The sequence below is a fragment of the Branchiostoma belcheri genome, unplaced genomic scaffold (genome assembly GCF_001625305.1).
Source record: "Branchiostoma belcheri isolate BF01 breed outbred unplaced genomic scaffold, Haploidv18h27 scaffold39, whole genome shotgun sequence".
Lineage (NCBI taxonomy): Eukaryota > Metazoa > Chordata > Leptocardii > Amphioxiformes > Branchiostomatidae > Branchiostoma > Branchiostoma belcheri.
The window spans coordinates 2,070,901-2,086,497 of NW_017804009.1; the positions used below are offsets into that span (position 1 = coordinate 2,070,901).

General features: G+C 40.3%; 1 protein-coding gene across 1 annotated transcript; it reads left to right on the forward strand.

The window, feature by feature from the left end:
* Positions 1-12: 12 nt before the first annotated feature.
* Positions 13-14,744, forward strand: LOC109476800 (round spermatid basic protein 1-like protein). Its single transcript, XM_019777825.1, has 8 exons — positions 13-431; positions 2,960-3,738; positions 4,409-4,546; positions 7,007-7,152; positions 8,943-9,110; positions 10,023-10,131; positions 11,781-12,001; positions 13,953-14,744. The coding sequence occupies exons 1-8, from the start codon at positions 101-103 to the stop codon at positions 14,080-14,082; spliced, it is 2,022 nt and encodes a 673-aa protein (XP_019633384.1). The 5' UTR covers positions 13-100; the 3' UTR covers positions 14,083-14,744.
* Positions 14,745-15,597: the final 853 nt, after the last annotated feature.

A 15,597-nucleotide genomic window follows, 5' to 3' on the forward strand; every position in this document is an offset into this window, starting at 1 on the left:
ATCGTCACAGAGTTTTACGATTTGGACCAATGACAGCGGCGCTTTTTCCGCGCCAATTAAACCTCCAAAATCCGGGCTGTTTGTTCCCAGAGAATCCAACATGGCGGACACTAGTTGCGGTTTGCTACAAGAAAGCTTTCAACCCAACCCACCTAACGAACTCACCACGACCTCCCCCGCCATTCTTACGACAGTGCAAGTCAACACGGACAATCTCACCTCCTCCGACCAGGTTGGCAAGCGCAAGCGGGTACAGCACGACTACAGGCGGCTCTCCAACTCCGGCTACTGGGATGACTACAAGGAAGCGAAGCCACGACGGTTTTCGGACTCCTATACGTCTGATTCCGACCTCTCCCCGACAGCCGCCCCACGACCTCAGCGACAGCGGCGACTGAGCCTGAGAAGGGAAGACGGAGACTTCGAATACGGTACGACTTTCGTCCGCAACGAATTATTGAAGCCTCGATCGTGTATTTAAAAAGCCACATCCTAAATCGGTCACCCAACTTGCTACACGTGAAAAACCCACACACTTTAAACCGTATATACGCATTTTCGTTTTTTGACTTATGAAGGTTATCAACATACAATTTGGTTTACAATATAAATATATATATATAGAACAAGTTTTCATGTATGAGTCGATGATATTTTTTTAAAATTAAGTGTTATTACTTGAATGATTTGTTACAAGAGGTAATATGACACTCAAGTGGTGGGGATTTAAAGTTCTCAAATTACCCTAATATATAAGTTAACACTTTCTTATACTTTTTGTTAATTGGATGTATTTTGGGAAGTGTCATAGTGCTTAAATTCAGATGTGTATTGAAATTGTAGACACAAAAGAGTCGCAAATACAGAATGGTTGTGATTATTACTACTGAAAAATGGTCTCAAAAAGACTCAAATATACCCTTAAACATGGGAAGTATATTTTAACACTTTCTTCTAATTTGTTGAGGATTAGATGTATTTTGGGAGGTTTCATAGCACATGCTTAAATTCAGATGTGTAGTATAATTGTAGAAACAAAAGTGTTGCAAATCAAACAGTTGTAATTATCAGTATCACTATATCAGATTCATTACTGAGAAATGGATTTAAATGCACATGTAGATATACAATTACAATGCACACACAATTTGGGTGATAAGGCAGAATTCTAACAAGTTTGCAAATTGACAAGCACTAATAGGTGGTCTTGTGGTTTGGGTTGTTGACTCAAAATCGGAAGGTTCTGGGTTCAAATCCCTGGCAATCCCTACTGCTGTGTCCATGGGAAACACCGATTTCCTCACTTGAATCAGTTGTAAATGAGTACCTAGATTCTGTTAGTGACATCCTCTTGGATAGAGTAAAGCGGGATGGGGTTTTGTGCGCGTGAAAAATTTGCGCGCGCGTGAAAAATTTGCGCGTGAAGATATGCAAATTAGCCAATTCCCAAGGGACTTTAAAAACTTTTTGCTGTTTTAAGCTTAATAGTTGGAAAAAAAACACATAAAACAGAATTGAACATCATTTTGTTGCATTCTAGACTACATAGCAGTATTTTGTCAATATTTCAGTGATTTTGAGTGATTTTCAAAAGTTAAATTTTCACGCGCAAAAAAGGTTGAAATTTGCTCGTGAAAGAATTTGTTTGCTAAAATATGAAAGCAAGCTTCTAGAATGGAGAAAAGCTTCAGATTGTTACATTTTTCCTAAACCTTATACTAGTAACTTTTCCATGTATTTCTTACAAATTCAAGTGATTTTCAAATGTTCAGATTCTATGGAAAATATGCAAATTAGCCTATTCCCAAGGGACTTAAAATTTGCAACAAAAATTTTGAGTTACAGATGAAAAATTATACCCTAGGATCACATTTTACTGCATAAGAATTTGGTACTGCATATTTTCTGACATATTTCAGGGACTTTTAATTTTCACGCGCAAATTTTTTTACGCGCGCGCAAATTTTTCACGCGCAGAAAACCCGTTCCCAGTAAAGCCGGAGGTCCCATGTTAAGGAGAGCCACACCACTAGCACATTAAAGAACCCACCACACTTATCAAAAAGAGACCATCCCGCTCACGGGTGTGAGTGCTTCAAACCTTACAGTCTGGTCTCAGGTTTGACATATTTGATTGAAGGGTGAAATATCTTAAATTTTCATACATTGTGTGTCATATTCAAAAGGCCTAGGAAAAAAGTTGTGGTTCCTGTCTCAGTCCTGAAAAAATTAGGGCCAGTAGGTATCAATCAATCAATAGTCAGGTAGGGATTATATGATATCCTTTTCTTCTTTTTCTTTTTATTAGATTTTGGGGATCTCTAGTGATCCATCTTATACAATACGGTTTAACAAAATAAAACTTGATTAAAGACACTTTTATTTTGAATGTCAATGTTGGAAAATTAACTGTATAGCATTTCATCACTCAGGTGTCCGATCATAAAGCTAGAAAAGGTTGATCAGCTTGCTATTGAAAAGTCCCTTGCAGGGGTAAAAAAAAACTGTCTAGGGTCGGCATTTTTTTCTAGGGTCTGTCAGAAAACACAACATTTTTTTCCTAGGCCTGAATAGTGTTTGGTTTGTTCTGGTGAAACTTAGGCCACAGCAAGTTAATTTGTTGGTTCTCAGATTTTTCTGAAAAATATGTGGCCAAAGTTTCACCCAGACAACATTGCAAGGTTGCCAACATGCAATATTGTAATTTGTATATGCCATGGGTTTAGGTCCGGACTTACAAGTCCGGAACTGAACCTAAACCTCTGGACTTGAATCCGGACCTGAACCTAAAATTGGGTTTAGGTATGCAGCACTATCCTCAACTGTTGGGGGCATATATCAGCATTTTTGAGTTGATTTAGAATTAAATTTTTTGCAAATCAGAAAAAAATGAAGAGGCGAATCCGAGAGCCAACAAATTAAATTGGTGTGGCCTTACCATCCCTATTTGTTCTTGCAGATTTTACCGGAGATTTGCCCATGAACAACGGCTGCACCTCGAGCGGCATGAACCTTCCCAAGAGACACCGCAAGAAAAGGAGACTATCTCCCGAGGCTGCTCAGAAGGAAGACGCCGAAGTACAGGTCAGTCTTCTCACCCCACTTGACTCCAGAACTCCTCCTGAATGTCGAGACAAAGGAGTCAATACTGAGAAGACAAAGATAAAAACACCTCAGAAGGAACATAAGACTGAGGTTAGTCCTTGGGAGGGAAGCAACATGGTTAAGAGTGAAATGTTTCAACCCAAAGAAGTGTACAACGCGTGTACGAAAGAGGAGAAAACTGTTGATGTACCGCTTGTAAAAGAAGAGCCGCTCGACGCGGGAAAGGAAGAGCGAGAAAACGCGTGCGAGGATAAGGAGGGATTCTCGCACAACGAGAGACTCGTACGATCGAGCACGGCATCGTGGGATAGACCGCTGGAGTTCGCAAATCTGATCCACATCGATACCCACACCAACGGCGGCGCGTCCGTTGTCCACTCGTACTCGGACGAAATCTCGCACTTGTCAAAAGACGAGATGGACAGGTTCGTCCACGAGTTTCTGGAAGAGACGTTCGGGGAAGAATCGTCGGGCACGGCGCGTCACGTGATGGGGATCGTACACGGCGGTGCGGCGTACCTTCCCGACCTGCTGGAGTACTTCAGGTTCCAACACCCGGGCATCACGGTCAAGATGCAGCACGTCAACAAGTCGGACATGCTGACTCTGACCATGGAGGAGTTTCACCGGCAGGTATGAATGAAAGGTTTATTCGTCAAAAACACATGGCAGCCACAGGCTGAATTGCGTGTTTTACAACAATGACAGATTTAAAAAGACACAAAAAAGTACATGCTTGACCACATTAAAAGTAATTCAGGGAAGTGATTTTAAAACCTACATTATATATACAAATCGGATATATACAAGTCTCAGCGTTCCATGATCATACGTAAGTTGTTTGTTATCACAGTTACTAGTGATGCATACCTAAACCCACATTTAGGTTCAGGTCCGGATTCAAGTCCAGAGGTTTAGGTTCAGGTCAGGACTTTTGAGTCCAGACCTAAACCCATGGCATATACAGAATTGCATGTTGGCAACCTTGCAATGTTGTCTGGGTGAAACTTTGGCCACATAACATGGAGGCCGGTACTTGACGATGCCCGATGGCAATGTTTTCTTCATTTTGCAGCAAAGATTTTGCAATCTACGGAAGGTTTTAGGTGGCTTGGAAAGAAAAGGGGTATGTGAAATTGTCTTTTATGGTAATAAGTCCGGACTCGGTTCTTGACTTTTAGGTTTTTTTGGACTTGAACCTAAACATTCTTACAGGTCCGGATCCAAGTCCAGTTAACCGGTATGCATCACTATCCATGATCATACATACTGTTTGCTATCACTGTTACTGCTTGTTTAAAAGGTACACAGGACATACAGCGCGGGAACCTACAGGAACGGACCCATGCTGCAGATCAGCCTGGTGGGAACCGTGGACGAGGAGGTTGGAGACTACTTCCCAGACTTCCTGGATGTCTTGGAGGAGAACCCTTTTCTTAAGGTACGTCTTGTACTACCCATATGCATGTTCATTTTACATGTATGCAGTCTTGTACTAGTTCTAGCCAGCATCCATCCATCTTTCCATCATTTGATGGAATTTTGCCGCTCAGGATGGAAAAAAATTTGCCCAATCTGTCATCTTTGACAAGCAAAATCGGTGTGTAAAGTTCAAAGGTACAAAAAGAGATGTTGTTAAACTAAGCTTAGGCCACACCAATTTAATTTCTTGGTTAACGGATTCGCCGCTTCATTTTTTTCAGATTTGCAAATAAAAATAAAAATCCAGAATCAACTGCAAAATGCTCATATTTTGCCCTGAACAGTTGAAAACAGACCTTTTCATCCTAGTTGTTACAGTTATTCCATCTTTCAATGCAATGGTATCATTAAAATTTAAAGTTCAAAATTCATTGTTTAAATTTTGAACCAGCCTGATGTGTTGACTTCATGGCTCCTATCGTACCATTTTGGGCCATAATACGATGCCTAGGCCTGTTTTTATTTTTATTTTTTTTCGCCCGCCCGCTCCATTATTTTTCTAGAAAAATCCGTTAACCAAGAAATTAAATTGGTGTGGCCTTAGTCTACCGCCAGCAAAATCTGACCCCCAAAATACAGAAAATAGTATTTGACAACATCAAGATGTCAACATTTTTCCAGACCCCCTAAAAATTTTGCCTTCAATGCTCGAAATATTCCATCAAACAAAAAAAAACGGAGATGACAGAAAATTTCCAGTTGGCTAGAGCAATGCATATGCATGTATGCCTGAAGACTTGAAACACAGCTTAAAAAGCTTGGAACACAGCTGTCAGCCGTGTGTTTACATTCTGGTAGTTTGAGGTGGTACCCCAAAATAAACGTGCCTCATGTGGGCTCTTTCAGCACAAACCATCAACATCAGAAATGTGAGATAATTGCACAAATATGATGAAAAGTGGAAGTAAGTTACAATCAAATAAATTAATTTTAAAATAATGCATTTCAATTTTTGGTGCAAAAATGTTACATACTGCCCTGGCCCTTGAAGAATTTTGAAAGCTAAGTTCTATATATAAATACATAGTTTTGAAGTTCTTAGATTGATTACAAAGATAAGAATTTGTGCCATAAATTGAATATACAATTAGGAACATATAAAAAAACTCCCTCTTTATATTACCAGAGGTTTTGTCCATTCTGTCCCAATAATATTAAAGATGAACGTTAACATTTATTATGGATTGTCCATTATATTTCGATATACGCTCAAAGCTGTTCAACCTTCTCTCCGCCTGCTCAACAGAACTTGTAACGGTTACATTTAATGCCATAGATAAATTCAATTTCATTCTAGAAGGTAACAAGTAAAATCTGAGATTTTATACCTTCGGGCTTTGTATTGTATATTTCTATATGTTGTTTGTTATGTATAGTTGATGGTGTTGAATTTTATGAGTTTAGCGTTCCCGGTTGTAACACAGGTCAACATTTTCATCTGCAGCCCATAACATGTACTCTCGAACTTATGAAATTCTATTTAATCTGCCGCAATGAACTCGTAATGAAACTCAGAATGACAACCGAAACCGTTAAATCAGACGTTAAAAATAACGGCTGAAGTAGCAAGCCATCCTCATTGTCACTTCCTCCATTTTCCGCCACTCTTCGTATAAATCGGGGAAGTAAAGGCCTGAATCCTCGGTAAAAATGCACGCCGTGAACGTCTGAGACCGTATACCGCGGTATTTGTAAGTTAGTAGTCGTAATATACGCCGAAAACATCCAAAACAAAGATTGCGAGTATGTTGACCCCTGACCCATTGACCAACCCAAGTTGCTGCCGATCACGCGTCCTGTGAACGCGTACTAAAAATACCCTCCAAACAACATTTGTTGCGCCTCGCATACAGAAGATGCATGTGCACAACAACAATTGTTGCGTGCCGCAAGACTAAGAATTTATTGAGACCCGTCACCCCTCTGTGCGACTGTGGACGAGACCGACTATATCTGACACACGCAAAAGATCGACGGTCACAACCACTTTCTCACTCAAGGGGTGTTCTGGGGCCATCAAAAGGCTCCATTTTCACGCCCGAAAACACATATACAAGAAAAACAAAAGAACGTGCATCATCTGCAGCCCAATAGCAAAACATATACTGAGTCTCAAAAGAATCCGTCCACTCAAACGCGAGGAATCGCTGCGAACGTGAAATTCTAAAACTCTCACAAAGCCCTTCCGCGGAAGGATGTCTCCTCCCCCGGAGGCAATAACCCTTACTGTGTACAAATAGGTAAATATATTATCAAAGATTGTTTAGATCTTAGAACAAGAAGTATAAGTTGCTTCTTATATTGTCTTGTATGTAGGTTTATTTTGTTTTATTTGTCTGTATGTCTACATGTTTAAGACCTTACGGAAGTCACTGTACTTTTTTTGTGTCAATAAAGTTGTATATCCTTCCCCCTTTAGGCCACCACACCGTGGGGAGAGCTGTCCTGTACTAAGTTGACCAGCCGTAACCTTAGTAATGATGGCCCTATCCTGTGGGTCAGGCCAGGAGAACAGATGATCCCTACTGCTGACATCCCCAGGTCTCCTAGTAAACAGAGGAGAAGGTTTGTACAACTAGCCCAAGCATGTTGTTGTCATATGTTGTTACATGTGGCGTCGTGTGGTGTAGTGGTACATCACTGGACTATGAAACGGGGAGACCCGGGTTCGATTCCGGGTCGTACCCGAACAAGTCCGAACATGCACCCCGACGTTGTACCCTTGGGAAAGGTACTTTACACGACTTTCCTCACTTCAACCAGGTGAAAATGAGTACCTAGCTTTGGTTAGGGACGTCCCTCGGATAGGACGTTGAACTTAAATGGAGGTCCCGTGTTTGAGAGAGCCACACCCCACGCACGTTAAAGAACCCACCGCACTTATCGAAAAGAGTAGGGGACCTTCCCGGTGTCAGTGGTTCAAACATTACAGTCTGGTCTCAGGTTTGACATCTTTGAAAAGGTGATAGTCACCTGTTATGTCAATCCTTCCACAAATGTGGTAAATCTTCATAAATAAATAAATAAATATGTAAATATTGTACATTTGGGAATGCATCTATATCAGCGACACCTGTGCTACAATGCAATGTGAACCAGTCAGAATTGCCCAGAGGAAGATGACAGACGGTCACCGAAATATTGGCTGAATAAAAGACTTGGTTGTGTGGAAAGAGTCTCTTTACTTAGTGTCTTACCAAGCTGAGGAAACTTTCCTGTTTCCCGACCGACCCTAGAAAACTGCCAACCCTAACCTTTTTTTTGTGGATCACTGCAAGGGACATCAATTTTTTTAGCTAATCGACCTTTTCAAGCTCCATGATCTGCCACACTCTTAGTCTTAGCATAATATTGTTTAAGAGCTTTTATGAATTACTACATTACTTCATTTACTAGTACTTATCTAGTATATTCTAATATACAATGTACCAGTACTTATGATTTTGCATGTATTCAAAAAATTTCATGGTTTGCGGAACAAAGGTGCCTAAAAAAACTGCAAACATGACCGAGAAAAAATTGTGAATTACAGTATTGCAGCTCAGATCATGACCAAAATTACTGATGGTTGAAGTGAGCAGTTTTGAAGTGTGTGTGATTGGTAGTGCTGTGTACCTAAACCCACATTTAGGTTCAGGTCTTGATTCAAGTCCAGAGGTTTAGGTTCAGTTCCGGACTCGTAAGTCCAGACCTAAACCCATGGCATATACAAAATTGCATGTAAATGGCAACCTTGCATTGTTGTCTGGGTGAAACTGTGGCCACATAACATGGAGGCTGACACTTGATGATGCCAGATGACAATGTTTTCTTCATTTTGCGGCACAGATATTGCAATCTATGAAAGGTTTTAGGTGGTTAATGTGGAAAGAAAGGGGGTATGTGACATGTTTTATTTTTGTAATAAGTCCGGAACTGGTTCTTGCCTTTTAGTTTTTTTTGGACTTAAACCTTTTTTGGACCTAAACATTTTTGCAAGTCCAGAACCGGTCCAGCGAACCGGTACACTTTCTCATGATGTTGCGTCAAACAAAACTGATATGACAAAAAAAAAATTGAGGCTGGCTAGAACTCCAAACTAGCTTGGGGCAGGTGAAAAATCTGTGCATGGAAATATGTAAATTAGCTGATTCTCACTTGGGATTTAAATATTTTTTGCCCTTTGTCACTTTAAATTTTACTTAAGTCATGAAATAGAATTATCGTATTGTTGCATTCGAAAATCTAATGTACATAGCCAAGTGTTTTCAAACACAAGGTAAAGTTTTCATGTCCAAAAAAAGATTTTACTGATGGGTTGTTACCAATTTTGAAGTGTGTGATGGCAAACTCAAAACTCTTTGTTACTTACACAGAGGTGGAAATGAGCTGAAGAATCTGACGTACCTACCGCGGGCTTCAGAGCCGCGGGAAGTGTTGTTCGAGGACCGTACGAGATGTCACGCCGATCACGTGGGACAGGGGTTCGACCGGCAAACCACCGCAGCGGTCGGCGTACTGAAAGCCGTTCACTGTGGACAAGAGTGAGTATTACTATTAGACCGCACCAATTTAATTTGTTGGTTCTCAGATTTTTTCAGAAAAAATATAAATCAAATTTTGTTCCTTGCATATGATGATGAAGACATGCATTCAGACTCTGAGAGTGTAAAATCAAATCTTTTTTTTTTTTATAACGCGTTTCAGGCTCTAAATGATAGGTTTCGCCGGAAAAAAACGTCCAAAATTACATTATACGTGTAATGTGTGGATTTTTTTTTTAAAGGTCGGGAGTATTTTTCTTGCACTTCTAACACCTCAGAGGGACGTTAGGAATGCAAGAAAATTATTTCCGACCATTTCCAAAAGAAATAGCGACTTTGTTAAAATTCGCCTGTATAACGCGTTTCAGGCTCTAAATGATAGGTTTTGCACGGAAAAAAACGTCCAAAATTACATTGTATGTATAATGTGCGGATTTTTTTTTTTTAAATCAAATCTTTATTCAACATCAACATGGCAGACGTGCGGATTGCTTTGGGCACGTCAGAATTACATTGACATTTTACAATCATCAATATACAAACATCATTACAAAACATAGATTAAAAACTTCATCAGCATTTAAAAATTATTATCATTTACAATCATACATCATGAAGAATGCGTAGATTAAAATAGTAACAATTTCATAGTTATAAAATACAATATATATATATTTATTCAATCCATATCACAAGTCTTTTACGGCTCTCACAATGAAGGAGTTTTTGTGTCTGTCTGATCTGCTTAATGGGAGCTTAAACTGATTGCTGTACGTGTTCTTCCTAAGATTATACGCCATGTTCTCTCTATGTGGGATAAAGTCATTGCAGGGGTTGGTGGGGTGTTGTAGTATCCGTTTCAGTTCTCTCAGTGATGCCTCCCTGAAATGTTTGTTCCTCCCTGTGTTGTAGGGCCCAGGCAGACAGAGAAGTAAAGGATGTGGTGTGTTTCCATGCGAAAAGTTTCCTGGACGTTACAGAGAGATTACAGCTAGACCTGCATGAACCACCTACAACACAGGTAAGTTTGAACAGTTACAGAGAGATTACAGCTAGACCTGCATGAACCACCTACAACACAGGTAAGTTTGAACAGTTACAGAGAGATTACAGCTAGACCTGCATGAACCACCTACAACACAGGTAAGTTTGTACAGTTACAGAGAGATTACAGCTAGACCTGCATGAACCACCTACAACACAGGTAAGTACAAACACTGAACCTTCATCCTGCTAAGCTAACTTTATACTGTGACATTGTAAGCCTCTACCAGGCTCCGCGGATCGCTGGAAAAATAGTAGAAATTGGCCGAAATAAAGGGATAGTACACCAGAGAAGATCCAGCCGGCCATAGAAGCTCCAATTTGCGACCCACGGAGCCTGTGCGGAGTCGCAAGCTTCAAACGATATAAAATTAATCCCCCTATTATTCGTACAAAGAAACTTGATCAGCGCTGAAGATCATTCAAGTCATAAACCCGCCAGCGCCCAGCGGGAACTCAGCCGTGTGTGTGCACTGTGGCTGTGTCTGGGACAAAGGTCAAATAGAGACTGACAGCAAAACGCTCGTGTCAGGTCCGTCACGGACGAGTCGGAGAGCAATAAAAGGGGTACTTAACCACTTTGCACCAATTAGATAGCGATTAGTGAACTTCAAAGAAGCTTGCGACTCCGCACAGGCTCCGTGGGTCGCAAATTGGAGCTTATGTGGCCGGCTGGATCTTCTTTGGTGTACTATCCCTTTATTTCGGCCAATTTCTACTATTTTTCCAGCGATCCGCGGAGCCTGGTAGAGGCTATGACATTGTTACCTTCGCCAAGAAGGTTATGTTTTCTGCGGCATGCGTGTGTCTGTTTATATGTTTCTGTAAAGGCGATAACTTGAGAAGGCTTAGATGGATTGTCTTGATATTTTGTAGGTCGATAGTTCTTCATGAAACCTCATGATTAGATTTTGGGCCCCCTGGTAGCTTCTTCTGGTACTGCAGCTGGGCTTCTGGTTTTGATATATGTCATGATCTGGACATTCTACTAGGTCACAAAATTGGGTGGTACGTAGCTCTTGTGCTTGGGAAGATGTGACATGAGACTCAAGGCCTGTATTATCTTCTAGAAATCTAGATCTTAAAGGTACTTGGGGGTTTACTAAAAACATGATCACTCGGAATGACCGAAACTCAAAAATCCTTCTGTCCATGCTGGGGTGACGCGGGTTGAAGGGCATGCGCACAAGTTGCTGGGTGAGAGACCTCAAAATTAAAATGAGCTAAAGAACTTTAAAACCCTTTCTTGGGTGGGATTTTTGTTGAATTCTTGGCATTTTTGTGGTGGATTGTACAGTGTAGGGTTGTGAGTGAATGTTTTTCCATGAAGTTGCCTTGTTATGGGCTTGTCTGTTGCCATACACCCCTCCTGCCTAATGCCTTGGTATCGACCTAGAATATGGGGTCAAAGTGCATGGGTTCTTATAAACAAGGCTGTACCTTGAGACTAGCCGTCCACTTTTTTCCGAAACTTGTTGTAGGTACATATTATTAAATTGGCTAACACATGGAGGTGAGTTTGTGTGACAAAAGCTTCGTAAACTAGAGATATGATGCCCATTTTCATGTCTGATTTAGCATATGTTTCAATGGAGAACCCTTTCAATGGTGTCACCCCTGCTACAGTGTATCCAATGGGTGGACGACGCCAAACTGAACCAGCTGAGGCGGGACGGGGTCCGCTGGTCGCGCTTCCGCATGTACGACAACGACATCTACTTCATCCCCCGTAACATCGTGCACCAGTTCCGCACGGTCAGCGCCTGTACCAGCATCGCCTGGCACGTCAGGCTCAAGAAGTACTACCCACAATACAACACACAGGGGTCAGAGGGCAGGAGTGACGGGTCAGATACTTTCAACTTTCAACTTTATCTACCTTTTAGGCCACACCACTTTAATTTGTTGGTTCTCGGATTCGCCTCTTCATTTTTTTCTAATTTGCCAAAAGAAAAAGATTCTGGTCCTGAATCAACTAAAAATGCTCATATTTTGCCCCCAACAGTCGAGAAAAGTCCTTTTCTTCCTGTGTATTAGTTTTTCCATCTATCATTGCAGTGGTTTGATTAAAAGTTCAAAATTCATTGTTTAGATATTAACCCAGCTTTTTGTGTTGACTTCATGGCTCCTATCGCAGCATTTGGGGCTATGATAGGATGCCTACACCTGATTTTATTTTTATTATTTTTCACCCTGTCGCTTCATATTTTTTCTGAAAAAATCTGAGAACCAACAAATTAAATTGGTGTGGCCTTAGGTCATATAAGTTCAGTGATAATAGATTAATTATGTAAATAAAAAGCCCCATTTTTCTTTGTGTTGACCCATTCTACTTTTTCAAAGAAATTTTATCTTTTAATATATTAAATTAATGATTGATTCCAAACTTAATCTTTTAAACTCTCAATGTTAATTTTGTGACATTACTGATTACTGGGCCCCCAGGTAAGATTACTGAAATTCGAATGTAATATTTAAAAAAATCACGTTTCAGTGTTCGAAATACCCGTCTGCAGTCTGCAATTTGCAGATAGATTTTCAAGATTGCAGAAGAAAAAATCTTACAATCTGCAATTTTGCAGAAGGAAAAAATAGGCTCCGGATTCAATAGTTTTCAATTAGCAAAGCAGTGGCGCTGTGAATAGATTGAAAACCTGCGCCGCACGAACCTGCCGGCGTTTTTCAGCAGACTGTAATGGTCCCATATAAGGGAATTTGGGGTCAAAGTTGAACGATTTCGACAAGGCGACGAAAGGCGACGATAACCAAATATGGGCACTCGCCATTTCCGATGTTAGATTTCGTCTCCCGGGAGGACCCGACAACTGCCTCGTAAATTTTCGGCAGTTTTCGCTGAGCATTTCCCAGCAGGCAACACGGCAAAGGAACATGGCTCCTCCGAAAAACCACACTCGCCTCGGCATTAATTTGCCGAAATTTCGATGTTTTTCCTTGGTATTTTGCACGATTCAAGCAAAGAAAACAAGTTGATCACATGAACAAAAGAGAAATACAGCACTGGGAACCTAATGGTCCGTTTTGTTGGGCGTTAATTTCTCATTTCGAGTGAAAATTTACGTGCATCACATTGTGACCATATGGTGTAAAATCTGATTTTCGGCCCGATCCGAACCAAGCACGGCCCGTAGACTTGTCCTTTATGATTTCTAGATGACTATCGGTAGCAAAATACAGGAAAATATTGTTGCAAAATGAGAGAGACGGAGACTAAGGTAAACTTCTTTTATTTGAAGGCTGGATTTTCATTTTCCTGGCAGGCTTCTTTGTATGTAGTGATCATCAGTTATTCAGTAACAACAAATATGGATTTTTGTTCCGGTCAAAAAAACCGGTCCACCGACGTTTCGGTTTTTTTGGACCGGACCGATAAAGTTTTACGGTCCGAACATATTTAAAAGATTGATATTTTGAAGAATTTCAGTAATGCTACAGATTTACAAAGCTATAACTATTACCGTTAACGTTATATATATATGATGTAAGAATAGGCATTATTGGTTTCAGAAGGTTGTAATATGGGGGCTTGTGTAGTTGCAGAAAGTGTTTCCAAATTGCAGGACGAAATTTTGACTCTTCTGCAATATTGCAGAGCACTGAAAAAAAGTATTTCGACCACTGCGTTTAATGTTGAACTTTGAACTTTATTCACCTTTATACGGATAGCACTAACGGCAAAGCTGTGTTCAATAAAACAAGTGATTGGCAAAGAAAAATCCTAACAGATAATATCTAAGCGTATCGTCAGAAATAAACTGACGTGATATTTCATAACTGCAGGTCTGATGCAGAGGAGGAAGGGTCGGAGGTCACAGAGGAAGGGTCAGAGGTCATGACAGGTCAGGAGGGGTCAACGGAAGCCGAGAGCCCTGAGGAAACTACAGCCGAGGAGGAAAGTTACCAGTCCTGACATGATGCAGATTTGCACAACTCTTAATGAATTCAGATTGTTTCAGTTCAGGAGAGCAAAAAAGCAAAGTGAATTTTCTGTATTTTTGTTTACTCAGGGGGAAAGATTAGTTTAGCACTAACTAAGGCCACACCAATTTAATCAATTGGTTCTCGGATTTGCCCACTTCAATTTTTTTTTTACTTTAAGGCCACACCAATTTAATTTGTTGCTTCTCACATTAAAAAAAAAAACGAAGCAACAGGGTGAAAAAATAAAAATAAAAACAGGTCTAGGCATCCTCTTATAGATCCAAATGCTATGATAGGAGCCATGAAGTCTTAATCAAGTCACTGCATCGATAGATGGAAAAACTGTAGGAAATAGGAAGAAAAGGACTTTCCTGAACTCTAATTCAGAACCAGAAACTTTTTTTTTGTAAATCAGAAAAAAACAGAGGCAATTCCAAGAGCCAACAAATAAAATTGGTGTGGCCTAAACAGAGATGGATTATTGTTGTTAAGATTGTTCACTGGCTTGTATGTTTTTTATGTGCCTAGTAACATTATTTGACTCGTGGGCCAACTCAACCAAATGTCTTGAGTGCACTAAGGCCACACCAATTTAATTTCTTGGTTAACGGATTTTTCTAGAAAAAATAATGGAGCGGGCGGGCGAAAAAAAAAAAATAAATAAAAACAGGCCTAGGCATCGTATTATGACCCAAAATGGTACGATAGGAGCCATGAAGTCAACACACCAGGCTGGTTCTAAATTTAAACAATGAATTTTGTACTTTTAATGATACCATTGCATTGAAAGATGGAATAACTGTAACAACTAGGCTGAAAAGGACTGTTTTCAACTGTTCAGGACAAAATATGAGCATTTTGCAGTTGATTCTGAATTTTTATTTTTATTTACAAATCAGAAAAAAATGAAGCGGCGAATCCGTTAACCAAGAAATTAAATTGGTGTGGCCTACGCAATGAGTGAACAAGGTTATGTGTAGGGAACAGTTAAGTCTTTCTCCCTTCCCAGCCTATGGTCTATACCTCTTAGGCCACAGCAAATAAATTTTATGGATGACATCAACGCGCGCATTCATTTTCGTCTGATTTTGAAAAAAAAAACTAGAAATTTTCTTGCCCTCTGACAGTGGTCAACATTTGGAAAATGGATGATGTCTACTGCCATGCCGGAAGGTGGATGGCAAATAACTATGAAGAGAGGAGACAAGGAAAGGCTCTGAGTTAAGGTTTTGTTTCTTACTTTGATGCAGTGACATGTGATGTTGGCTGTGTATATGTGATGTTCCTACTGAATCAAAACCATGTGTACAATGATTGAGTCAAGATTTTGAAATGTAGGAACCTTGCTTTTTTTGGCCCGCCTTGTTTTTTTTTGCCTGCTCGCATTAGATTTGGAGTCTGCGGAGGATGTCATCCATGAAATTTACTTGCTGTGGCCATATGGTCTATGCCTTTTACATGTAGATTTTAATCTCTAGGTTTTTTCCTTAGCGTCTCTGATGGT

Excerpts from the sequence above, each read along its gene's own strand:
- LOC109476800 (XM_019777825.1), top strand. The coding sequence starts at position 101 with ATGGCGGACACTAGTTGCGGTTTGCTACAAGAAAGCTTTCAACCCAAC. Across the intron at positions 4,547-7,006 it reads AGGAGAACCCTTTTCTTAAG|GCCACCACACCGTGGGGAGA; the intron begins GTACGTCTTGTA and ends TTCCCCCTTTAG. Across the intron at positions 12,002-13,952 it reads TCAGAGGGCAGGAGTGACGG|GTCTGATGCAGAGGAGGAAG; the intron begins GTCAGATACTTT and ends TCATAACTGCAG.